The following is a 26,787-nucleotide window of genomic DNA, read 5'->3' on the forward strand; positions in this document are numbered from 1 at the left end:
ATTACGGAGAATCCTTCCAAACACATGATGGAGATGCATTACACAACATGTGTGATAATGTAACAGCTGTGGCAGGCTTGCACACAGCATAGTGTGTGATCTAATGGGCCGATGCTCCCCAGAGGAAGAACTGCGTTTAATTTGATGACTCCACTCTCTCATGTGGGGGCCTGGGCACAAATTTAATTCGAACAGTCTCAATTCCATTGTATTGCTCATCAAAGCCAGATATCCATCTGTATTGTTATTCAAATGTGGAGCTTCTTGTGATGGAAATGGTTCAGCAGGACCAGATGGTTTTCATTGATCTTTGATTTTTCATAGGACTGTGTGAACTCTTTTCAGTGCACCTGTTGATTTGCAGTAGAAAGTGGAGAATCATTAACCATAACTGACACGTTTGGCTCACTCTCTCGAGCACAAAGATTTCTATGGTCCTTTTGATGCATGAAATGTAACCAGTGGAGCCTGCTGCATTCAGATGGCTGTAAAGAGAGTCGCTAGTATCTGATGCCAAAACATGATCAAATTGAAATGTGTTGCCTGAATTTCAGAAACCCAACCTTCACAGGGTGGGCTGGGTTTCCTTGGAGCTCAGAAATTGACTTGTAGCTGATGAGAATGGCATCATGAGGCTTTCAGTAACACACAGCCTAACCACCTTGAAATATTTACCTGCTCCTCAGTGGCCCCTCAGCTGGGCCTTGATATAGCTGGCAAATTCTTGTATGTTCATTTCTGAGTAACCTTCGCTAATAGACTGGCTCATGAGATCTGTGATGGCTCAGTGTTTCAGCTCAGCTGCTTTACTCATTTCCCCTAAGTGTTAACTTAATGAACTGGCAGTGATAGCTCGTCTGTTAGATGATCTGTTAAAGCTGATTTCAGTGACAGCAGGAAGTCTACTGTGGTCGGAATGGGGCTGAGTCTGAGTGTTTGGCTGCCTAATGTGTGCATGTGTGATTGTAGGCCTCCATGTGCAAATGCAGTTTGTGTGTATAATCGTGTGAATGTGTGTGAACATGCGTCAGCGATGACAATATTCACACATCACTCCTGTGTTAATCAATAGTTGGCATTAACACTGAATGGCATGATTCCATTGATAAATACTAGCACACTGACACAATACACACGTTAACGGCGTAAATACTGTTAATTGATATAAGCTATTTATATACAGCAATTTAAGTTAACGCTAATTTATAACCTGTAGAGTAATAGTGTTAGAACATGTGGACTACATTTGGATGTTTTAGCCACGTTTGCTGTGAAGCCACATGAATGTATCGTGACTATCAGCTGTCCTCTGTGAGGAGCTTAGAGCTGTTGTACGTCACATCACATTTAGATGGTCGGGGTGTTTGTCTGGTGTACTTTGTGTGGCTGTTTTTGTCCTCCACAGAGGGAACGACATTTTTCAAAAAGTACGTTCGAAGACGTGCTTTCTTGCGTATTTTGAAAATTGGACAATAGCAGTTGAATGGTTCTTGGATCACAGAATGAAGTAACTTCATAACGCATGCCAGTCTGTGGTTGAGGTAAGAAGAAAGGAGGCCAAGACTGAAGCTTAAGAGGCTTTCTCCTGGCAGCAGTATTAAGGCTGTTGATGCTGAGCCACAGTCTTTTTGAGGTTTCACAAGACTTTAATTTTCTCCACTAGTTTCTCCTAACTGCTTTTTTTGGCTGCAATCTCAGACCACTGGTCAGAGTTTGGAGATTTGCATAGACTGCATAGTAAATCACTCAAATTATAGCAGACTAGATAGACAACTTACAGCTCTGCTGAATTCTAATGACTTTTTGATAGTGATTGCAAATACATTGTCTCTAAGTGGACGTATGAAAGGTGGGGAGTCAAACGTGGCTGTTTCTTTTAAAGCCTCCTGCGGTCTGTTTCGTCATCCTCAAAGTTTCATTGTGCTGATTTGCTTTGGCAGCGCCTTGAGGCAGCTGGCAGGCGTTAAGAGGTTTCGACACTTAGCAGGTAATAGAAGTTGTGCTAAACTGTATAATTTACTATTTGACTGACTCTAAGTGTCTTTAAGCGCTTTTGTCCGTCTGGTGGTTCTCTGCATGAGAGATTAGTTCAACACCTGCAGATGGATTGTCACTCTGCAGATGTTCGTGTGCCACTTTCCCTTTAACGCCCTGCTTTCTCTCTTCTATAGTGGGCTCAATGTGCTGAGGTTTTGTCATCGTTGGCTCTAAACTTTAATACCTCACACATGCAATATGAGAGATATTCTTTTTCTTGCTCCACTTACAATGAGGCCCAACGATGGTAACATCAGCTGGTCTGTCCCTCCTTCCAACGTTAAAGTCCGCAGCAAAACAGCTCAACGACTAATGGCCAGATGGCAAAGACATTTTCTTACGTATCCTCATGGTCCCTAGACAATGACTCTGAATGTTTTGATGTCCTTCTCTTCTTTCCCTCTATCGGCCAGCCTGGCATGCAATTTAGTGAATTTTAGCCTTTTTTGGCTCCTCAGAGGATGAACCTTTTCCTTTCTGGCCACCAAAGCTGAATTTGAAACCACTCTCAGCCAACATTTCAACTGTACACACCAGATACACAACAAACAACTATTTTGAATAGGGAGGTAACAAAATACACATTACTTATCCGCATAACTGAAATAAACAGGAGGGAAGGAGGACAGAGGCTGTGAGAAACTTGACAACGTCGGCCATTATTTCACTGCAGAGCTGTGCGGCGATGAAAGCGACGTCAGTGACAGAAACAAACACGCTGAGGTCACATGAAGAAATGCGTGTGAAGAGCTTTGTGCAGGAGCTCTCCGTTCAGCACCACAAACACCAAAACGCAAGCTAAAAGGTGAACTAAGCCAGTGCTGCAATAAAAACATGTCTTCCCCCTCATGACTCTCTTTGAGTTTGGATTTTTTCTCTTATTTGAACATCACAGCAGGCCGGTCCCTTGTGTTATCAATGAAGATGCCACTCACATACAGAGGACACCGAGTATTTAACTTACCACCAAGGATACCATATTAAACTGCAAACTGCAAATCAGACATTAGTTAATTTGACATTAGTATCCACTCGATATTAGTTTTCTGACTTGTATAGACTGACTCGCCCAGCTTGTATAGTTTGATCTGCTGCCTTGTGTTAGATACGAGTCATCGTCGCCGGTGGCTCATATCTATGGATTTTTGTTTGTGTATGTTGAAAAGTCCAAAGAAGATTTTCTGGAGGCCTTTTGAATTAAATCAGCACTATTTATGTGGAGCCAACGACAGTATTGTACTAGAGGTCATTTACACGTGGCCACAGTTCAGTAATCTGTTTGTTGGTGTCTTCAACAAATATTTCAAGTTCAGCAGCAGAAAGCCCACCCCCCATACAGCCCCAATGAACAACAGTGCATTCAAATGGACTCAGCTGTGACTTACTGACAGTCATTGAATGCCCCACTGACTTGTGGGAGGTTAAATAATCGACCTCTGACTCTTGTGTCATGTAAATGTTATTGCAGCTTGTTGATGCAACATACTAATGTGTTATCTCAAGACACTAATTAATAACTAATTAAGAAAGAGGGGGACCTGAGAACCACAGCAGCAGGACCAGGACCAGGATCCACAGGAACCTGAGAGATGAGAAAAGCACAGAAAGGCTCCGGGGAAGATACCAAGTTAGTAACAGACATTAAAGAGACATGAAGCATCAGGGTGGAGAGGAAGAGGAGGAGAGAGGAGCCCAGTGCATCATGGGAGTCCCCCGGCAGTCTGAGTCTATAGCAGCATAACTAGGGGCTGGTCCAAGGCCTGAGCCAGCACTAAACTATAAGCTTTATCACAAAGGAAGGTTTTTAGCCTACTCTTAAATATAGAGATGGTGTCTGCTCTGATAGTTGAAAACTCCATCACTACTTTTGAGGACTCAATAAAGTTTCATAATATCTCTACCAGATATGTTGACCATTATTTTTCTTTTCCTTTGCTAGTTGTGGAGGACAAAGCAACAGCAGCTCTGCAGTTTGTGTGTTCTTTCTGTTCTCTGTTAAAGACACACATGAGCGGTGTGGAGGGCTTCTGTCCTCCGATGGACGTGGGTCTCTCTAAACACCAGGGCCTGGGTTCTAGTCAGCAAGAGGACGCCCAAGAATGAGCATTTTTGCAGATGTACAAGCCAACACATCACCACAAATCTAAGAATGTGTGCAGGTGAACTTTTCAACCCAGTGGTGGTCACCATGATCTCAAAGGGCTCTTTATGTGTGTGTGTGTGTGTGTGTGTGCTCGGTAACCATGGTGAGGACTCACCAGGTCAACAAGACTGAGGTCAGCTTTAATGATATCCTTATTAAGACGAGAGGGAAAGAGACAGTTTAAGCTGTTTAAGGGTCTTAAATAGGAGTCATTGAGACTAATTAGTTTCTGTTCATGCTGTTCAACTCTGTGATTGAAGGAATGGAGTGGCTCTCAGGGTTTCTGTTCTATTCTCTACCACAGTATCTTCATCAGTGCCATGTGAAACCCCAAGCCCAGCTCCTTATTACTCCTTTTGTTTTTCAAGTGGAGACCCTTCAGTGTAAAATGTGCTGATTTCCCCAGTGATTTGAGCTTCAGCTGAGGGATCCTCGCTGAAGGGTCCTTGTAAAAGAGTGTGTGAAGTAATGGCCTCTTGTCCCGGACTACCTTTATTCACTGAATTTGAAGCCCAGGCCAGTTGAAGTGGGCTTTGGGACTTTTCCCAGAATTAACTATTAAAGAAGACATATTCTGCTCATTTTCAGGTCCACCTTTGTACTTTGGGGTCCCAGCAGAATCTGTTTACACGCTGTAACGTTACAAGAACACATTATTTTTCTCATATGGTGTGCACTGCATACTGCTCAATTTTAGCTCCTGTCTCTTTAAGCCCCCCCCCCACGACACAAAACTCACAGCTTCAAGTCAGAAGTCAGGTGCAGACAGACAGGATCGATCTGTTCTGGAGCTCGGACCGTTAATGGACATTTTGCATAATATCCTCTTTGAATATTTCTTTATTTGGCTGTGACACATGTACAAAGTGCATCAATCTGTGGCTACTGGGGAGCAGAAGAACTGCAGTACAAGAGGACAGACACACAGTCCTGACAGATTTTCCCCCTGATCAACTTTTATGGCCTCTTCAGCTGACGTGGAGAACATTATCACATGATCACATCAGTCCTGGGGAAGAAAGTCAAAAATCTAAACATGCTAATCAACCAAACAGCCTAACAGGTAACTATAATAACCTGTGGCTGTGCATGTGTCCCCTTTATTCATGTTTGAATGTCCCCTGGTGATGTGGCTGAAACAGTTGGCTGATGTACAGGACCAGTCAGAAGTTTGGTCACATCTTCTCATTCAGTGTTTTTTTTTTTGCCTGGTGCCGTAGATGATCAGCAGTGTGACTGGTCTGGTTATTCTAATCATCTACCATTTAATCATTTCATACACGAGGTAATTAGAATAGGTTTTGGGGGTTATTAACTATGTGTTTCAATTGACCAAGCAGAAAAGCGCTAAGTTTGTTTTATTCTGGAGCTAATCGCCTCTTTGACTGACCAAATGACTGACCTGGCTTTGGCTGCTTGTTCTTGGTGCACTGAGACCGTCTCACATCGCCTTCCATTTTTATCATGAATTGAATCTTCAGTCTGCTGAGGCGGGTCACTCTTAGTTCTTGTACTTTAGACTAAAACACTCACTCTCGCGGTGCACTTCACTGAGCTTGATTCACCTCGTCTCTCTGTGACTCTTTCTGCAGCTCTTTGAGATCACAGTGCCCATCACCCAAGGCACCAAGCCAGTGACCATCAGTGTGGCCAACCACACCCAGTGCAGCTGTCTGTCCAAACTGGACGTCTTCAAACAAGTTCACAGCATCATCAGGAGAGCTCTGCCAGAGTAAGCCCTCATACCACACTGCACCACTCTGTCTCTGTGTCTCTCTCTCTCTCTCTCACACACACACACACACACACACACACACATACACTTACAGTCTGTTCTGTCAGCTTTGCAAACAGTATTAAGACTCAGAGGAGACGACTGTATACTTGTGGCTCCTGTATCCTCAGAGCAGTGTGTGTGTGTGTGTGTGTGTGTGTGTGTGTGTGTGTGTCTATGGGTGTGTGTTTAGGACAGGAACAGCCTTTTCCTTTTTCCCGCAGAGGTGTTCTTATTGGCAACACGCAGACACACAGAGTGTTTGAGTCTATTGTTACAGAGCTTGCTTCCTGTGCTGTGTGTGTGTACACGTGGGGGGGTGGGGGGTGGGGATGTTACTTTAGGAAACAACATTCACATCATCTCTTGATTAACTTCACATCACCATGAAATGTTGATGTGTGTGTGTGTTGATGTGCGTGCATTCCTACGTGAAGCATGTGGTGACTTATGACCTCTCCATGAACACTTTCTGAAAGTCAGTATCCCATGAGGATATCTCTTTTTTTGGCCCGTGTCCTTAGAAAACAAAAAGGTTCCCTTGTTTAATTACTTCTTTTGTCCTTCATCTTCTTTTTTCGCTGCCATTAGCTGGCCTCACACATCACTGATCGTACCAAGAGCATTGTTAGCAGTCGGGCCCCGCCAACGCTGGCCCTTGTCTCCTGACAGAATCTGCAGCTCAGGAGTGTTTGGTGACCTCAGGATTGTTTCTGCCACCCCTTTCTGCCTTCATTAACCTTTGAACCTGAGCATGCACAAGGGCAAATTGCAGCTGAGAGTGGAGGAGCTTAGGCCATGCTAAAACAGTGGAGCGCTGCCTTCCAGGTTGGGAGCGAGGTTTTGCCCCAAGACATTTTTCCCCAAGACATCTTATTGGTCAGGCGTTGACTGGATATACTGCAGTTAGTCATTCCAAGTCTACACCTCGGTGTTTTAAATGGTGGTGTAGCACCTCTGCACCTTCAACCACTCAATACACTTTTAAACTAAATTCACATTCACCCACTCACACACCTTTCACGCAGGGGGAATCTAAGCAGGAGGAGACTGTTCTTTCACACACATTCACACTCCGAAGCTTTGTAAGTCGGGGCTTTTGCCCAAGGACGGTTCGACATGCCGACTGGAGGAGTCGAGGGGTCTGATTGATGGAAAACGCGCCCTACCTCTGAGCCACAGCCGCCACTCAAAGCCACTGTGTCCTCGTCTGCGTCGCTGTCCGGCTGCACCCACTGTGGTCAATGCTTTAAAACCCACCGGGAGCGCCGCGGTGCGTCCCAGAAGCGCCCCAGCAGCAGCTCGCCGCTCCGCTACAAATACACACTTGGCCTATTTTCGACGCTGGCCACGGCCCGACCGCATCCACAGCGCAGAGCAGATGATGCAGACAGGAAGTCAGACAAACAAATGGCAAAGACAATCCGGTCAGTTGTCAAAATAAAAGCCCTCGTGCAGACTTCCAATTGTATATTCCAACACGACATCAATATTCTTTCAAGATCGGTGGCACCAGACCAGACATAGATGTGGGGAAAAAACACTTTGACTTTAGCTGCTGTCTGTAAGCTACAGCACAACAGAGCAGCAAGTTACACACAAGAAACACATTAAAAACACAAAATCTGGGCAAGTCAACTAATCAGCCAGTTTTACAACCGCACTGAGGACAGAACAAAACTGGTCTATTTGGAGAACAACTAGGCAGAACGCAGCACATAGACTGCACTGATTTTCACAATTGTCTCATTTTTTTTGGCAAAATTTTAGTTGGTTAATTTAAAGATGCAGAATTAAATCAAAATTCTACAATTTGGTGGCTTTTAGTTTTTAGATTCTAGGTTTCCATCCAAATGTAGTGAAGTTTAACCAAATTTCACCGCTGTTATGTGAATCACATGGAGATTAACAGTTGATGGTGATAATTCTTCAGTCACATGCCACTAAATGCACTTACGGTGCTCATGATGGAAACATACTTAAAGTTGCACGTATATCACAACTGATTTTTACCGCCCATCACACAATTTAGACTTCTCATCATTTTTGCTTTTTTCTCTTATTTCATTTCTCACATTTTGTCATTTAGAAATAATAATAACTTGCATTTTATGCAAAGATCTCTTGAATTTGTTTCTGCAACCACTGAAAAGGACAGTTACAATCATTTTACAGTGTAGAAATAAACTTTTCAGTACTCTGGGGGACAATCTATGCACAGAGCTCTGTTCTTAATGACCTCAAACACATCTTTTGCATTTCAGAACAGCTATTTCTTATCTGCTCGCATTCTGTGTATGTCAGTACTGCCATATCTTTAATCTTTAGCTCTTCTGTCTGTAGTAGAAATGTATAAACCTGCAATAATGTGATAGAAATAAACAGAAAGGAAGTGATAGCAGTCGATATATCTTCTGTTTATAGCTCTACACACTTGGAGTTAATGTGGAGGAAGCTCCTGAGGCAGACACATTGCACACATTGTGAAGCAGAGGAGTCTCCACTGCATGCTCAGCTCTTTTTCTAGTCCCATTCATTTTTCAAATCAGGTGAATGAGCGGTGTGACGAACGAAGGTCAGATCCTGCTGCGTGTGAAATCTAAGTAGATGTTGCTAGAAGTGTGTGTGTGTGTGTGTGTCTCTGGGTGGGGTTCACTACAGGAGACTAATGACCTGCTCAATATTGAATGTGCACTTATACTGTATGTGCCATAGACCCAATAACACAATAAATCTAAATCAGGGAACGACGTGAAGGCTTAGTGTGAGTGTATATGAAAGATACATCATTTGAGTGTAACCTGCAGGATATGTAACATGATGATCTGCAATAATATGACTGATATTCCGCTCATGAAATGGAAATCCTATCCATTTAAACAGCTTCAGGCTTTCAGATTCACTCATTAAAGAGATCAGTTCTCTTCGCTCCTTAAAGATCTACAACGGGGTGTTTTTGTGGTGCACTTTTTGTTTTAGTGGCTCGCGAAATCCACCTCACTCCCATTGATAGGCTGTGATCCTGTGTGTGTGTGTGTGTGTGTGTGTGTGTGTGTGTGTGTGTGTGAGCGAGACCACTTGTGACATCAGAGGAATGCAGATACGTGCTGGTATTCGACAATACACACACACACACACACGAACACACACACGGAGCTGTTGTGTTAAACACAATGTGTCAGATTATGGCTGGAAAAGGAAATGCATTATAGACATTTTCACACCTACAAATCATCCAACGCGTGAGAACACACACACACACACACACACACACACACACACACGTAAGCGTGAAGCACACGTATGTTTCACATTAGGTGAAGACTTTTTCCCAAAAAACCTCTCTCTCTTTGTCCTGTCCACTCTCCAGCCTTTTCTTTCACTTTTCTTTCCTCTCTGCCCCCCATCAGTGTGTGTGTGTGTGTGTGTGTGTGTGTGTGTGTGTGTGTGTCTGTTTTCTTGTTCGTGCCACTGCAGCTCTAATTGAAACCACACTGTGTCTCTTCTCATCGCCAGACTCTTTCACAACTTCAAGCATACGTCTGTGTGCAGACTCACCGCCTGCTGTCCGTCTCTGTGTCCAGCTCAACAGTTCCCTAAATGTTGCTTTCTAGCAGGACTATTTTCACACTCTGGTGTTTTGTATAATTGACTCTCTGTGTGTGTGTGTGTGTGTGTGTGTGTGTAGTATTTTTTGTAGGATGTATATTTTTCTTGGAAGTTTGTGGAAATCCAAACAAGGTATCTGGTTTCCGAAGTAATTTCAGCATCAGGCGGGAGTTTGTTTTCACTACAATGATGATCAGAATTTTTTTGACAGTATTTGTTAAGTTGATATCAATAACCAACAGAAATAATTTGACTCAGGAGGTAATGGGTTATGAAGTCTTCTGGGTTATACTGTATGTTGGTTGTGTAACCGTATCTAACAGCAGCTGACTTTACTGATAACCAGAAATACCAGCTGTCTGTGGCTGGAAGGACATGTACAAAAACTGAGTCATGTACTTTGTTGAATGGGAAGAGTGTATTTCATGGGAAAAGCAGGGGGTATCTCAAATGTAACTCATCCCCATTCATGTTATATTTCAGCCTTCCTTTATTAAAGCAACAAATAGTTGCTTGAAGGCTTTTGTGTGTCTGACAGGTAATAAAGGGAGCTCTTTGGCCACATGCAGAATAGATCAAATATAAAAATCTCTCTGTATTACAGCTTTACTTTTCCTTCAGTCAGGTGATGACTGTCATAACTCGTTATTAACAGTGAATGTGTGGTAGTGTTTTTACCATTTTGTTATCTTTACTATCAGTCTATTAGTTTGAGCTCCAAAGAAAGTGCTAATCGTGTTTAGTTATGCTGGAGGCTGTTCTGTCAATGGTACCATCCAAGGGAAAATGACTGAGGTCACTGAGGTGCATTTGTCCTCTTATGATACATATTTTGTGGAAGCTGACATTTTGTTCTAGTGGCTGAAGGAGAGTTCATGTGAAGACATTTATATTACAAATATTCTATTTTATTTAATATTTTATTTTTTGGGCATGAGGCCACCAAAAACATTCATGTAAACTCAGGTTGTTCTACAGTCTTGGTTTTTTTTTTTTTAGTTTTGTTTATCATTCTTATTGGTTATTACAACATTTTACTCACCAACATCGTAGCTTGGAAATGGAGACTTGGCTACGCCGAGAAGCAGTGAGACGATCAGACAGGATGTATCAAACCTCCAGATTGACTTAACTTACGGACTAACTTATTACTAACTTAAACTTATTTAGAGAAGAAAACAAAGGCAAGTGTTTAAGTCGTTGCCTAATCTATTCGCTGTAAAAGGGGGCTGTAACATTTCATTTCACCTCCACAATAGTGCTGTAGTCTGTGTGCAGCCTGTCCGACTGTGACCACACCCGTCTCTGCCGTCTTAGACTTTGCTGTTCCAGTGCTCAACAATTGACCTGCTCAGGAAAAACATCTTCATAAGTGGATGGCCAAACCTAGAACACACCTAATGACACATACCCATGTTCTCTTGGAGAATCTGTCTCAGGGGGCCGTGAACATCTGAGGGATCTTTTAATCATCATGAATCAGTTGATAACCCTCAGTCTGGTCACTTCCTGTAGAGAGAGAGAGTGTGTGTGTGTGTGTGTGTCCTATTGAGATTCACTTTCATCATTGGTTGCTCATGACAAGTGCACAGTGGAATGTCACAGTCTGCTGCAGCTTTTATTTCAAAATTCTCGTGTATTTGGTGGTTTCCTGTTATTGTGACGCTTCCCAGTGAGCTACTTTAACTCATTACAAAGTGATTACAGTAAATACTGCAGCCTACCAGCTTACGTCACTTTATCCAAAGTCACGCTCTACATGAGGCTGTAATGATAATCCACAGATCTTTAAAGAAATACATGTATTACTTGGACCAACCGTCAGCTAGAAGACCATAGTTGATGGCAATGGGCAATGGCAATGAGAAACACTATGAGCCCTAACACTGAAAAAAAAAAAAAAAAAAACAGTCGTAGGGGAAGAAATGAAGTGAGAGAGAGACTGAAAAGAAAAATGATGAAAGCAGAATGGGGAAAAAGAAAACAGAAAGCATTTACCAAGAGAAAACAAACACCAAGGTCATGTGGTCTTAACATAGCAAACAGCAGATCTGCTGTAGCCACAGAAAGATAGCAGTGACTTTCTCCACCTATCTGAAGTTGACCCAAGAGGCTTGTCTTTGTCTTTGATGGGGATGTTTATTTGCCTACTATCTGCTTCCTTCCAGCCTACTAATCAACTTAACTATTCTCAATAAAATAGAATCAGTTCATCATTAAAATGTCCTGCAAATGGTAGGAGCATAGGAGCTAATTAATAGTGATAAATACACCAACACATTGGTGCCTTCCCATGGTGTGATTTCCCCATAGCCTTCATGCTCTCTTCTAACGCCATCATTAGATCAACATTCTTGTAACTTTATATCTAAAAATAGTCCATGTGTGTGGGCTTCACCCTAAAACATCTTGCTTATGGTGGATAAGATGCTCTTTTGCAGGTTTGGGCTTATGGATTTGTTGCAGAGCAACATTGCTGAAAACTGTTGTACTCCAAGGGGAAGTGTGTTAGAAAATGGTCCAATGGAAGAGAGACAGCACAATAATAATCTCTTTAATGGTTCTGCTGCATCATATTCCATAACAAAGAGCTGTTTACATTTCTAAAGCCGGATAAAGGCAGCTGCCACCGTATGAAAGCACTTCTGGTTCCAAACGGTGACACGAGGCAGTTGAAATCCCAGAAATCTTTTTTTTAAATTTGAAATCCTGGAGACATCTCATCAAAGATAATCCTCTGATACTTCCCTCTCCCTCCTGACCGTCCGATTGAAGCTGACCCAAGAACCCTCCTTTGATCAAGGTGTTTATTTGTCTACAGTCCTTGAAATGGCTTATCGTGGGCAGTGGGTTAAGAGAGTTAACATTCACATGCTTGCAGATCTGAGGAATGCCATTCCTTGAACCAATTAAGTGCCCGGTTTTTGTCCCAGGCAACTCCTGGAGATCAGATAGAAAGAGATGACGTTTTTTTTGGCTCGGATGAAACTGGTTTACTGTTATTTAGACTTTGCTATAAACATTTCAAAGATCACGTGTAATTAATCTTTAAGATGTGATTTGACCTAATTTGTTGGAGAAACTTGGAGGATTTAGAACTTTACTGTTACTGGTATTAAGAGTTTCTTAATATTGGCTGAAAAGCAGTATTTTGCTGCCCTCTCTGGTTAAACGTTTAAAGCCTGCTTCTGTATCTGTAAGTTGTGCTTTAAAGACACAGCAAATCATCGGACAATAACGAAAAGGTTAGACGAACATGTAGAAAAGGTGTGTGGGCATTAATGATGAAAGTAGTCTTCATAGCACGCTCCTCATCATCACTCATGTCAGTTTGGCCACCTGCCTGAAGCAGATTTCACTGAATAAACTGAATAATGAACAAATAGAAAGCAGCTTCACCAGTTGGACAAATCAACAGCACAACAAAGACACAAGTAACACCCAGAAATCCTAAAGTACAAAGAAAAAAAGGACCTGAAGACCAAATGTACCAAGATTCTGCGTCACCCAAAGCCTGATGAATTCTCACCTGCAACTTAAGCACAACTACAGTTAAAAACGTTAATGCTAACTATTGTCATTTTAGTTTAAGGGAATCTGAACTTACTGGAACTGATAAACTTTGCTGTTATGTATGAATGCAGTGTTGGTAAATACTGACTCAGCTGCTGATCTGACATAAACTTAAAGTGGCTAGAGTTGGTAGTTTTTGCACGGAGGCATTATCACCTGAATCTGCAGCTCTCCTGGGTACACTACCTGTCCTGCACCAAACAGCGGGCAGACCCAGTTAACACCCTGCTGGTGAACACAGTGGAGCAGTGTGTCCGCCGGATGTGCACATAAGTGATTGTTTGCTAAAAAGCTAATTTCCCAACTTGTTTCCTATGATCCCAAGTGACCAAAAAAATCTATTTGACTTACACAATAAAAACCATTGACAATTCACAGTTAATTTTGCAAAGATCAAAAAGGGTGCAAAGTAGTTGTAAGAGACGCTCTGACCTCTGCAGGGGAGATTAGTAACGTTATTTATTAGTGACCACTGGGATGCCACTGTTTTATAGTATGAAACTGTGCTGTTACCATGACCAGGCAATGTGTGTGGAGCTGTAAGGAAACCACCTCTGATGGTGTTAGAGCTAATTATGTCTCTTTTAAGTGTCTTTTCTCTCTGTCGCCCTTTGTTGAAGGTGTCCAATAGCCAACAGGACGTGTCCTCCTGGTCAGACTTGGAGCAGCAGGCAGTGTCGGTGCGTCAGCGTGGCTGCCAGTGTGCTCCACAGTCCCCCTCCTCCACCGCTGCCTCCTCCAAGGCCCTCCCAGCAGCACCTTGGTGAGTGTTTGCACATTTGCACACCAACAGATTTATGTTCAGAAAACATTGGAGAGGAAACCGTAATTGCAGAGTAGCTGACAGAGCTACTGGAAGCTGTGTGTGTGTGGCCATGTGATTTTGTGTGTCCTTAATACCTGAATAGTTGTAATTAATGATGAAGACAGGAAAACAGCATTTAATGTGGAAACATCAGCTGCTGTTTACACAGCACTGTCAGCTAAATGCACCAATGGGAGCTCCCATAATAATGATCTCAAATAATGTCTACACGAGGGAGCTGGAAGGTGGCCACGCAGCATTTCTCCAACCTAACAGAAGCTGTTAACTGTTAGGATGGCAAAGGCCACTGTGCAAAGGAAAAATGGACTCATTGCTTTAGCCTCCTGCCAATCTGCCCCTCTTCTTTTTTGTTGCCACTCTGAGATAATATGGCATTGACGCACAGCTAGACTCATTGGTTAGGTAGATTCAGCTGCTTAAATGAGCTTATTGCAGATCAAACAGTACAGAAATGCCAAGCTAGCTTTCAGGTAATCCACAAAAAAAAAAAAAAAATAGCGCAAACGTTCCAATACCAGCATCGAGGCAAATATGATTACGGTAATGATCAGGTCTCGCAAATGCTGGTGATGTCTCGTGAGCAGGTGGCATTTGTCGCAAGGATCGAGAAAGCTCGTGCAGTTATCAGAGTTTGGCGAATCCAACTTGGAACACGTGTATGAGCCAGGCAGAAAAACAGGAGCTAACTTTTACGATCGGATAAAAAAAAAAGTTCAACGCTGAAAAGCCAACGCTGCAGATGGACCTATACAGCACAGTAGAGATAACGGTAGCTCGCTGCTGCGTGGTGACGTGTTCCCAAGGCCTGTAGGGACACACATACCAAACACTGAAATAAACACACACTGTGAGTGAAGCCATTTTTCTCTGTGTTAGTCTTTTTGGCAGGAGAATGTTCATGTGTTCGCTGAGGAGTATTTATGACTGCAAAGTGTTTGTTGAGAGTCTGTATGTGTGTGTGTGTGTGTGTGTGTGTGTGTGTGTGTGTTTGGCTATGATAACACTCTGGGCTCAGTGTAAACAAGTGAGACGCGGAAGAATGTGGGGACCCCAAGAGTAACAGATTCCACAGACACTCACACATGCAAACACACACTTACACATAACAGAGCTAAAACCATTTGTCTGGGAGGGAGAGCAGCACATTCTTTGTAGTGCTGAATTTGATTTCAAACCAAATTGAGAGAGAAAAAGCCTGATTTGGTGGCTGATGGGTAAGATTAGAATAACTGTGACAGACGTCATCGTCCCCGTAGGACAGGGTTATTCAACTAAAATTCAAAAAGGTCCAGTCAGAGGAGATGTATTAAAGCAAAGGTCCGGAACGTCATAATGTCTTAATGTCTTACTGGAGTTAGTGTGATACATGTTGATGTAGCCTAGTCGTTGTATCAACGTCTGCATGTGATCAATAACTGGCTGTCAAATCAAATAAATTCAGTATGATTCAAAAACATTTTGACAATATTTATTGTCACTTAACATTTAAGTAACCAGACACACAATACTGCAGAGAGGAACAACGTTCTTGTCTTATTAAGTAAAAGAAGGGCTGCATTTAGAAATAAGGGAAAATCAATAAAAATAATTTTTGAATAACTGTGCATCTTAAAATAAAGCTCATAACTCCCAACTCCCAAAAGTTTTTAGGGTACGGGGTGTCCAATCCAAGTCTCAATATAATATCCATATTTGTACACAGATGTTTATCAATTTTAGCGACATTATATTATTTTATATGAGCGTTAAACTGAATAATGTAGGCCCACAGTCAGTCACCAGCTGTATAAAAACCAGCAGGTTCTCTGCAGATTGACAGTTAGATATTTCACTGAAAGAAAACAACAATTAACATTAAACACACTTGTTTGTGTTCAATGAATTTCTTTCATTTTCCTCAAAATTTAAAGTAGCTTATATTTATGGTGCACAAGACACAAAAAGGCAGCAGGGACGTTGATATGGGGAGAGAGAGCACGACCCTGCAGGACGGTCTGACTCCACTCACAGCCACCTCCTCGTCTTGTTTTACATTCACCAGACGTAAGTGAACCAAATCACATGCACAGTATGTGATATTTGTAATGTACGATACCACAGTGAGTGCTCTGTTGGGAAATGAAATGAAATGCTATCAGTATTTCAGAAGCAGCCAAAGCCTGTCTGTTAAGCTGCTGGCCGACGAGCACTGAGGGCTCAGATGTATCAGTATTTCTTTACACACTTTTAACATTTTTAATGTAAATGCCATTGTTTGTTTTTTTTTTCAAATTTGCTGAAACTCCATTAGAAATGCAGGGAAAATGAACAATGATGTGATAAGTCACCCATGGCCCATCCTTAAAGCCGCGTCACGCACTGCTCTAAAGCCTTTCCTTCCACTCGTACCTCATCCTTCTGCTGTGGGAAGGGAAGACATGTATTTCTTGATTATGCACCTATATACAAAATACATGCAAAGCCAGATTCCTTGTAAAGTGAAAACGTACTTGGCAGTAAACCTGATTGTGATTCTGTTGAGTATATCAAGGACACATGTCTTAATCTCTCTGTGCTACTTGATTAATATGTAGACGGACTCCCCCTACATCGCTCCGAATCTTCACAGACACTCATCATGATGGAGAGAGACCCCAAAGTCACCCCTCAAAGATTAGGACATACAATTTAAATTTGGCATGTGGTTTGGAATGAGTCCATTAAAACATGTCTTAATATTAGGAAATAATAACTGCATGTCAGATTTCCCCAGAACATGTGTTCACATGTCTGAACAGGCAGGAAATGACCTTGACATAGAGAGTAAGCATGACAGAGTGAGCATGACGGGATGGTGTCTGGGTAAGACGGCACAGATGAAGATGGATGATCGTGTCGTTATGAAAAAGAAATGTGAGGCCTTGTGGTGCATTACGAAGACATGAAACTTTACAGAAGAAAAAGGCCCAAAGCTCAGCCCAAAAGGAGAGTCGGGCTGAACTTGGTAGATAAAGACAGAAACTAAAAACTGTGTGTCCATTGATGGTCCTAGCCCAGGACAGACAGGCCTGTATAACAAAGGTAAAATCACATTACGGAAAAAATCAGAATGGCAAAATATTGAGTGGATACAGTTCAAATATGAAGAACATGTATCAAGGAGGACATTGAGCAATTGCCAGATAGTGATGAAACTTGATGGACCCGATCTAGTCAGCCTCCCCTCTTCCACAGGAAGGGGGACAGACGGAAAAAAACAAGGTAGCTGTTGGCAGTATACTGGTTTACAATACCGTCTTTACCATGATAAACACCCACAGACACACACACACACACACAGTGCTGATGCATTGTGGGTTAGCTGACAATCTTGTGTTTGACTCAGAGTGACACAGGCAGAGGTCAGTTTTCTGCAAACACACACAGGTTTTAGCACATATGTGGGATATGTACTTGCTACAACAGCCAATGAACTACATCACATCCTGTTCATGGTTGCATACAGGTGGACTGTCTGTTACGGGTGAAGCCTGGCCAGTAACGCTCGGTGATGTAATGAGTGGAGGTTGGCCTGAAGTTTCATCGGTAAGAGAAAGCGGAAGAGGCACGTTCCATCCTAAGAGTCAGAAAGTCCATCATTTATGGTTTTACCTTCCAACAACTTCATCCTTCACTCCATAAATCAGGCAGCAAACCACCTGACCCCCATGCTGTCGCTACCGTGACTCATTATCACCCTTGAGGTATTACTGGACAGGCCGGGGTCAAGCTGGTTACCATGCTAACTTCAGTAGATATGAACACAGTGCATAGATGTCTTGGTAGTCATAGTCATTTCAACTAGACGACTGATCGGACCACAGCCGCCCACAATGTCAATACTGTTATTTCTTCACATTTGTTGATATTGTTAGTTGATATTTGAATGTTTTAAACTTCAATTCTAAGACCCAGAAAGTCCTTCATTTGTAGTTTTACCTTCCAACAACTTCATCCTCCACTCCATTAACTCAGCAGCAAGCCACCCGGCTCCCGGGCCGTCCATCCCCAGGAACCGACTGCAGCACACTGGCTGGGCTGCGGACGTAACTCTGGTTTGTCAAAGAGGCCTTGTATTGAGTCTAAAACAGTTTTTGTTGACTACTGCTATAAAGGTACCAAGCAATTTTTAACTTCTCGTACAGTTAATGTTAACGGATATATCAGGCGGCCCCCCCCTGGTGTGGGTGTAATACTAACACAAGATAGAGTGTAGCTGACAGCACACTTGGATTGTGTTGTAGTTGACGATAGTATTGATAGTATCCGTGCATAGAGGTTGAAAGTTTGTGGACAGAAACAGTGAACGGTAGCTTCCCAAAAACATGACACCATTTTTCCAAACATGGCTTTCATATAATATTCTGGGATGGAGTAATTTAGGGTGGAGTAAGTTTCCACAGAGATAACACTCCAGTAGTGGCTAGTGTTTGTGTGTGTGTGTGTGTGTGTGTGTGTGTGTTTGCAGAAAACTGACCTCTGCCTGTGTCACTGCCCGAGTTAAACACAAGATTGTCAGCTAACCCACAATGCATCAGCACAATGTGATCCTGCATAATCATAGTCTTTTTTGTATCTTTCTTTAGATCTGGATTGGACAAACTGCTCTGTCAATACGATATGCCATTTAAATCTTTCAGTAGTATCAAAATCCACAAACCACATCTTACCCACGTCCAACATTTCCTGGCTGGAAACTTCCTCATGACTTTAATAGTTTTAACTTTCTTAAACCAGACTGCCAACATTGGATGCTTATAATAGTACAATGTAATTATCGCCGTCTTTCCACTTGTGTTTGTCCCCTTGACACTCTTTTTTTGGATGTGTGGATGTACTCCTGGTTTTGGCAGTGAAGCATTATGTGATGTTGTCTTTGGCATGTCCTCTGTGTAAATAAAGCTCCATTGAAGCCCATTACATTGATTTAGGTTGTTAAAGTCTCTAAGCTGTTATGCCCCAGCAGTGGTCGGTCCTACGGGGGTAAAAATACTCCACCAGTGACCCAAAATTTCATGCAAACACCATCTTTTGAATAAAAGCCCCAAGTTATTATCTTCTGTTATCTATCCATCCTGGGCTAGATGCACCTCATTCAGGGAATCTGGGCTAATCAGGTGTAGAAGAAGACCTGGGCGGAGCTTTAGACTGGAGAGGAAAAAGGAAGTGTGGATGTACTTCTGGTTTTTGGCAATGAAACACAATGTGAAGTCATCTTTGACACGTCATCCAGGGCATAAATAATACATTTGAATTTATATAATTCTAGGGAATGAATTGCTATCAAAACGTCCACATAATATATTGTAGTGAAGATTGTATTCCTTGGTTGTCCGCGGTGTAACTGTGTGTAAATAAAGCCCCATTGAAGCTCATTACATTGATTTAGGCTGTTCAAGTCTGTGTAAGCACATGCTGCAATGCTGGAGTAGACACAGCTTGCATTTTGTCAACTGTAAACTGTGTGTCTTTGTTATCTGTGTTTGTTCATGTACACACACTCACCCACACACACACAGTATGTGTGTATGGAACAGTCTGAACATCCATTTGCCAGACCTCCCGTTGCTCTCTCTCTGTCTCTTCTTGTATTTTTCAGTAAAGGATGATTTGCCAGTAATGAAAGGGAACCATCTGTGTTATTCCTGACAAGAGAGAGAGAACGCTGCCAGTTCATCTCAGGAATGTCTCAATTTCACAGTTTATCGGCGTCGTCAAACAACTGTCACACACACGGTTTTTACATGCAGATGTGTTTTCAGTAATGGCTGACATTAACAGCAGTGTTTTGCATAGGATATCATTTGTTTTCTTAGACTTCACAGCAGCCAGTGACCACAAGTGTAACCTTTGCGTTTCACTCAACAACCTTATGTTCATATTACACACATAATACTTATGTACTGTGTTTATATGTTGCAAACTTAAGCATGAACTTTTATTGTGTACATATGCGGTTTCAGATTTATCTTGTACTTATTATGGGGCAACAAGTCAAATATATTTTACTTCTGCAACATGTATATTTTTGAATTTCTGATATGTATCACAGCTCTCTAATTGAATGGATGTAGTACGAAGGTTATGCCCGTGGTGAGACTTGATCTGTTGATATGGCACTTTAACGTTGAGGAGCTAACACTGTTTATTTTAATGGGTGACTTTTAGCTGAGTTGCTAATCAATTCTGAGGTCCACACAGTAAAATATGTCCAAATAAAAGCATGAGTACATTCACGAAAAGTGAGCATTTTCAAAAACAGGTAAAATGAATAAAATAAAGCAGCTGATTTAAAACAACAATCAATAACCAAACACAACATAAACACATAATGCATCCACACACACAGCCTCACAAACACTTGACCCAGTGGCAAATCTCAAGTGCTCCTGTGGACTAAAAATGTAAAACAAAACAAACTTTTTCGAGAATATAGAAGTGTTCATTTGTTGTGTTGGGTCGTGCAACAAATACAAAACTTTGTGTCGCAAAAAGAAGTTGGTTTATTATTTTTTAACTTCTTTAGAATCTTCTTTTTCTTTAACCTGATCTTAATAAGTGTTGTGAAGTGTTGTGCTGTGATGCAAAAGACTCCCAAAGTCCTGTTTGGATGTGAAATTCTTTCTATGTTGTATATTTGGCCAAAGAAAGTGAGGAAACAAAGACAACTCTCTGCTGAGGACAATGTTCCCTTCCTCAAAAGTCTCCCACAAGAAATGGGTCATGAGTTACAGTAATGGTGTGGTTAAATTGTAGGGGGGAGGGGGGGTATACAGATATATGTGCATATCTGTGTGTGTGTGTGTGTGTCTTTCTACAACATTTGGCCACGTTACGAGAATCGGTTCAGAAGTTATGCAGCCTTTTGTTGTAGGCTTCTCCCACTGCCACACCTCCTTTTCGCCAGCTGACATGAACACAAACACACACCTTCACACACACATTTGACATTTTGACTTTTCGCTAGGGCGAAAACTGTGGCTGGCAAAGGGTGGGGAAATCTTTGTGGAGCGACAAATCAACCAACCAGCCGACAGAGCGAGCTATAGACCTGCTAGTTGCAGCTACATGGTTCAAATTACCACGTGTGATAGAAACAAAATAAAGGCAAACCAGACAATTACAGACAAATGACAACTAATTATTACAAGTGCACAGCATAGAAGTGATGAAAACTTAGAGGACATCAGATAGAAAAACATATATACTGTATATATATTCAGTCATATAATCTGCTTTAGCTACATTTGATTCTTGAACGTGTGAGAAGTTTTGATTCTATCCCGTTAACTTGTTCCGTTCTACAGTAGCTTTGTACATAACTTTATGTTTAGGGATAGCTAAATGTTGTTCATCCACATACCACACTGTAGCAGTGGTGATGGGAAACCCTACTTCAGGACTGCAATACATTTTATATTGTGATATTAATAATATGTCATAAAACTGAGTCATTTGAACTCGACTGACTGTCAGAGCACTCTTTGCATCCACTCTCCTATTTATTTATTATTTATTCCCTCTCTCTCTGTCTCTGCAGACATATTCTCGGCAGATGTGTGTGGCCCAGGCAAGGAACTGGATGTGGAGTCGTGTCAGTGCGTGTGTCAGCGTGGCGTTCAAACACAAGACTGCGGCCCAAACCGACACCTCGACCGCAACACCTGCCAGTGCGTTTGCAACATCCCACCTGCTTCCTCTTGTCCACCGAGCCATGTCTTCAACAAGGACACCTGCCAGTGCACATGCAGCAAGACGTGTCCCAGGCACCAGCCCCTCAATAGAACAAAGTGTTCCTGCGAATGCAACGAGTCCCCCAATAAGTGTTTCCTAAAGGGAAGGAGGTTTCACCAAGCCACATGCAGGTAAGGAGGGATGAGTTCAGCACCACCTGTTGTGTAGCGGGAGAGGACACACTGCTAAAAGGTATAGAAAGCTAGGGACAAGACCAGCTGACACCTACAAAATGAAACAGTCTTTGAGATCATCTGTACGGAGCACATGTCTACCACTGAGTAAATACAGAGCAATAGGTAATAGATTAATGATATTTGCTCAAGCCTTAAAGAAAATAACATTTCTAGATGAAACCAGCAACACAGGGAGCAGATCCTGTATCACATTCATCCATCCAGTGACTCAATCTATTCATCTGTCACTCCATCCATCCATACATCTATACTGTCCACATGTTGCTGTGTGTTTCTTCCTTCATCAGCAAATTATCATATTCTGAATTTCTACAGTGAATGAAAGATACTAGTAGATATTGCTGATGTTCACAGCCTGCATTTATTTCAGTAAGGGGACAGAAAATTAAATTATTAGAGCAAATAAAACACATAAAACAATATTATCATTATATTACAATATAATGATAAGTAGCATATGATGATGCTAACATTAGCTTGCTGGTCCAAGCCTGTAGTTGCTACTTGTTGGGTAGGATTTGAATTTCAAAGCTCTGTGGTGCCCTCATCCTACTATGTTCGTGTTCTCGTTGTTCTAGTTTTTGGAGCTAGCCAACGTTATTGTAAGGTTAATGTAATGTTACGAAGACTAGCCACCAACAGAGAAAAGCCCGTTGGCCACAGGTGAGCGTCACGTAGTGCTGCCGGGGTTATACAGTTTATTTAGGGGTTATTTATTGTAACTGCCCCAGAGAACCTGATGTGGGGAAGGAAGAGAAGAGTGAGAGGTGTCAGTGACCATGTAGTCACCAAAGAATCCTAGTGCTGCCATCCATCCATCCGGACTGCTGGTCAAGAAATATTTCATGGCTATACAGAGAATTTGTACATCTCAGGAACATCATACAATTTTATTAACATCACGTCGCCTTGTTTTTATCTGCAGCCAAGTGTGTTGGCTTGGAACTAAAGCTTTTGTCATGCACCACTTAGTTTTTTATTAAATAACCTAAATAGCATACGTTATTTCTACATTGTTGCTGTGATGCTGAGGCTTTGGGTTCTTGTGGGTGTCAGTAGTGAGGTCATTGCATCACACACACGGCTAATGCTAGTGGCTGTGTTTAGCCAGGGGAAAGCTCTGAGTGGTTACTGGTGTGTAATACAAGACCTCAGTGTGCTAATGACTTCTCTTAGCTGTCACTTAACCATTTCCTCTCCCTGCACAGGAGGGAACACACACACATGCACACACATCCATCCATCCAGTCAGGTCTTGACCCTCGGTGACCTTGTTTGAGAGTGATTTATGAGTATAACACAGCGGAAGGAATCTAGTGTCTGGGATCTGGCACGTGTTCCTGAATATCAGACTGTGATCATGTGTGTCCGAGAGGGAGCGTGTGTGAGAACTCCTCTGTGCATTTCATCATGGGTTCATTGGCCTGTTTAATTGACCATGGCCACATATGACCACTAAGGTTTTAGGGCTGTTATTACGTTACCAATACTGACCAGTGATGGAAGAAACATCACTGGAGGAACAAAAGTATTAGCATCATGCTACTTTTGGTAGCCATGTCAGAATGATATAATATATATATATATATATATATATATATATATATATATATATATATATATACCTCAAAATTGAGTAAATGTACTTAGAAATCAGTATAGATGTAAGTCAGTATCAGTGGTGGAATATAACTATGTCCAAAAACGAACAGGTAGTCACCATTACTTAACTTAATTTGATTCTTTTTAGGCTAAAATCCCCTGAAACAGGATTTAAACCACAGTTTGTTATTATGCCAAAGAACAATATCTGCATCAAAGGTGATGGTCAGACTGTAAAACTGTTCTTCATCTTTGACATCCTGCTCTGGTGAAAGCTGCAGTAGCTCAGACATGGGCTGTAAATCACACAGTAGTTCTGACGGCTGTAGTTTTTACTGCTATGAAATCTAAACCTTAGTTATAACCTTTGACCTTTAGACGCACACAAAAGGAGTTGCTGTTTGTCTTTGCGCAGCAGATCAATCATTTGCAGCAGCTACTTAAAACCGGGGAAACAGTGGAGCACATGCAACAATCATGGATGTGGAAGACAAAAAGTAAATCTTTAGTTTTCATTCACACTGATGAGGAATTAGATGTGAACATTACTTTGAACTCAGGTTTCAGGTTGACTGCTTTCCATTAACGAACTATTCAGATAAATTATTCTACAGTAAATGTGCAATCAAACACACGCCATCATACAATAAATGGATCATGTGATTTCAATAAGGGGATAAAGGGCTTCAGCCGCAGTTGTAATTTGTGATGGAACTAAAAAAATAAAAAGCACTGCTACCAAATTCATTCAAATCAATATTTATTGGCAGGTATTCAGTTAGTTTGCACTAAAACTCTCCATTATTCAATCCATTTTCTGAAACAGTTGTGTGGTGTTGTGGAGGCTGGAGGCTGAACCAGTACATCCTGGATGGATGGCACTGTAGCTACATTACAGCGAACAGGCCTGGACTTTCAAATATGATCATTTCAGAAACTATTGAAATGATAAACTGTCCAAATACCTGCAAAACTAATGACATGCACAGTATCATCACCAAGCCTGATTGTTGTAGAGAAGAAATATCAAAATCAAATCGGCTGATTGCAGCTAAATTTACTGTGCATATACTGTACATGCTCTCCAGAGGATAATCCCTTTCTGTTTTTGACATTGCATGAGCTGCACTGTTGCCCTTAGGTCAGTATTTCAACTTTGCAGCCAAGATATCCAAAGATCTGGCGATCATTTTCTAACAGTCACATTGCCGTGCAATTCACTGATGCACATTCGCTGCTCCCACAGATTTATCCTCCATTCCACAGTTTCCAATGTGTGGTAATCTGAGCATTACGTCCGCTGCTTTCTATCTCTAACCGTGGAAAAGACTCAAATATGATTACTCCTGACTCACCAGCTGAAGCACAGTTCATGAATTCAGTGGTGCTTTTTTTTTTTCTGCATACAAAGTTAGACCATTTAGTATTTATAGAAAAGACTTAGTCTCGCCATGTAAATATGGTTTAAATGTTTTCTTACTCACCTATCAAGAAGCTGATCTAGATATTTTACTGTCATTTGTTTTGAGGCTAAATCCTCTTTTGTCTGGTTTTTCATTGCAGTTGTCTCAGGCCTCCCTGTGAGGTGAGGAGGCGAAGGTGTGAACCAGGTTTCTCCTTCAGCGAGGAGGTTTGTCGCTGCGTGCCGTCCCACTGGAGACGGCTGGACTAACCGCCGGCCAACGCCGCGCCAAGATGCTAATGAGCAGATAACAAACTTAACAAGTAGAATTCATCATCCATCCCCTGTAGACCTGCTGGTTATGAGTATCCCCGTCAGCTGTGGTGGCAGCTAAGCGGATGGACCCTGATGAACGAGGGGAAATCTTAGTGATTGGAGTGCAGATATGGGAAACTCTGGTGATTTGAGGGTGGGATATGCACTGACTCAGCTATAAGGATTTCTTTTTTAATGGGAGAGCTGCGGATCGGAGCCCATAATGGAAGGAAAGACTTTAGGAGAGAGAGAGAGAGTCAAAACTCAACACTTGTTTTAAAATACTGTCTAAATAATTTGTTTTAAAATATTTGGGGGGTTTTGTATTAATTATGTCTCAGTATTCTTATGTCAGATATTGATTATATAATTTATTAAATGTTATTTTTCAACCTGTTTATTGCAATTTCAGTATTTTTCCATGAAAATTCACTGTGATCAATATTTTTGTATCATGTATAGTATATCTGTAAAATAAAGTATACTGGATGTTGCACATTGTTAACTTAGTTTGGTGCCTTCTGATGCATATTATACTGAGGTTAATCCTCCTAATCCACCTCAGCATCAGAAAAAAAAGTGGTTGTAAGAAGTTGAATGGTAAAATTTGGGGCTGAAGGTGAAAGCCGAGGGTAAAATCTGTGTTGAAACACCCCAGGCTCTACTTTAATTGATTTCAATGTATTTGTATTTATGAAAATGTCCAACCCAGAAAAGCTGAAGAGTTTTCAAAGCTACCTGAGTGGTTAAAAGATGGAAAATACAGCTGTGACATGAGCTCATCATTTAGGTTGATGAGATCTTAAAAGGTTGTATTCACTGTATTGTGGTCGCGTCCCAGGAGCACAGAGAGCAGTGGCTTCAGCTCTACAATGAAATGAGATTTTACCCAATTTGAATAGTAACAACAAGAGAAACTCAACACTGGAGGTTGGAGTAAATTTTACCTACAGAATCACCTCCAACCTGAGCCCCCGATTTGTATGCCCCCAAATTATTACTTAGTTTACAAATGACTTTTCCTCCTTGCCGTGTAATTTCCTATAAGACAACAGCACAATTATAAATAATTAGACATTTTATTATTGTGTATTTAGACAGTGGCTACTGAATACTGGACTTTTCCATATAAAATGATCAGTATTCTGTATACTTACATTTTAGGCTTGTGTACCTTAATCATATTCTGTGGGTAGAACATGTGACATCAAACACTCATATTCCCGCCTGTTTTGCAACCACATTTTGGTGTTCTCTCTCTTTTTTTTCTTTTTTACTTCCATGTTCTTGGTTTGTATGCTCAAGTCAAGGCTGCTCAGTGGAATAGATTATCACGTCACTGTATGGAGTTCTTGAGTGTTTAAAATATATCGTTTAGCACTATTTATGAAGGAGATGATAAAATAAATGGATAAACAAAATGGGTGTTTTTGTATAGGACTAAATATTATATGGATGCAATAGATGGAAAAAAAAGGTGTTCACATCCTGCAACAGCACGGCACTATAGAATTCATGGTTTTTTGTCACCATCTTTAAGTTTACTCATTTCTCTTC

At 41.6% G+C, this 26,787-nt stretch overlaps 1 protein-coding gene across 1 annotated transcript in view; it reads left to right on the forward strand.

Moving 5' to 3' along the window:
* The window catches only part of vegfc (vascular endothelial growth factor c), a 50,218-nt gene extending 24,602 nt beyond the window's left edge, over positions 1 to 25,616 (forward strand). The window contains exons 4-7 of the mRNA XM_070828166.1: positions 5,773 to 5,912; positions 13,757 to 13,899; positions 21,521 to 21,845; positions 25,077 to 25,616. Of these exons, the coding sequence (XP_070684267.1) occupies positions 5,773 to 5,912; positions 13,757 to 13,899; positions 21,521 to 21,845; positions 25,077 to 25,185 (717 nt within the window). The 3' untranslated portion in view covers positions 25,186 to 25,616. The remainder of the gene's footprint in view (positions 1 to 5,772; positions 5,913 to 13,756; positions 13,900 to 21,520; positions 21,846 to 25,076) is intronic.
* Positions 25,617 to 26,787: the final 1,171 nt, after the last annotated feature.

Source organism: Pempheris klunzingeri, chromosome 3 (genome assembly GCF_042242105.1).
Source record: "Pempheris klunzingeri isolate RE-2024b chromosome 3, fPemKlu1.hap1, whole genome shotgun sequence".
NCBI classification, from domain to species: Eukaryota; Metazoa; Chordata; class Actinopteri; order Acropomatiformes; family Pempheridae; genus Pempheris; species Pempheris klunzingeri.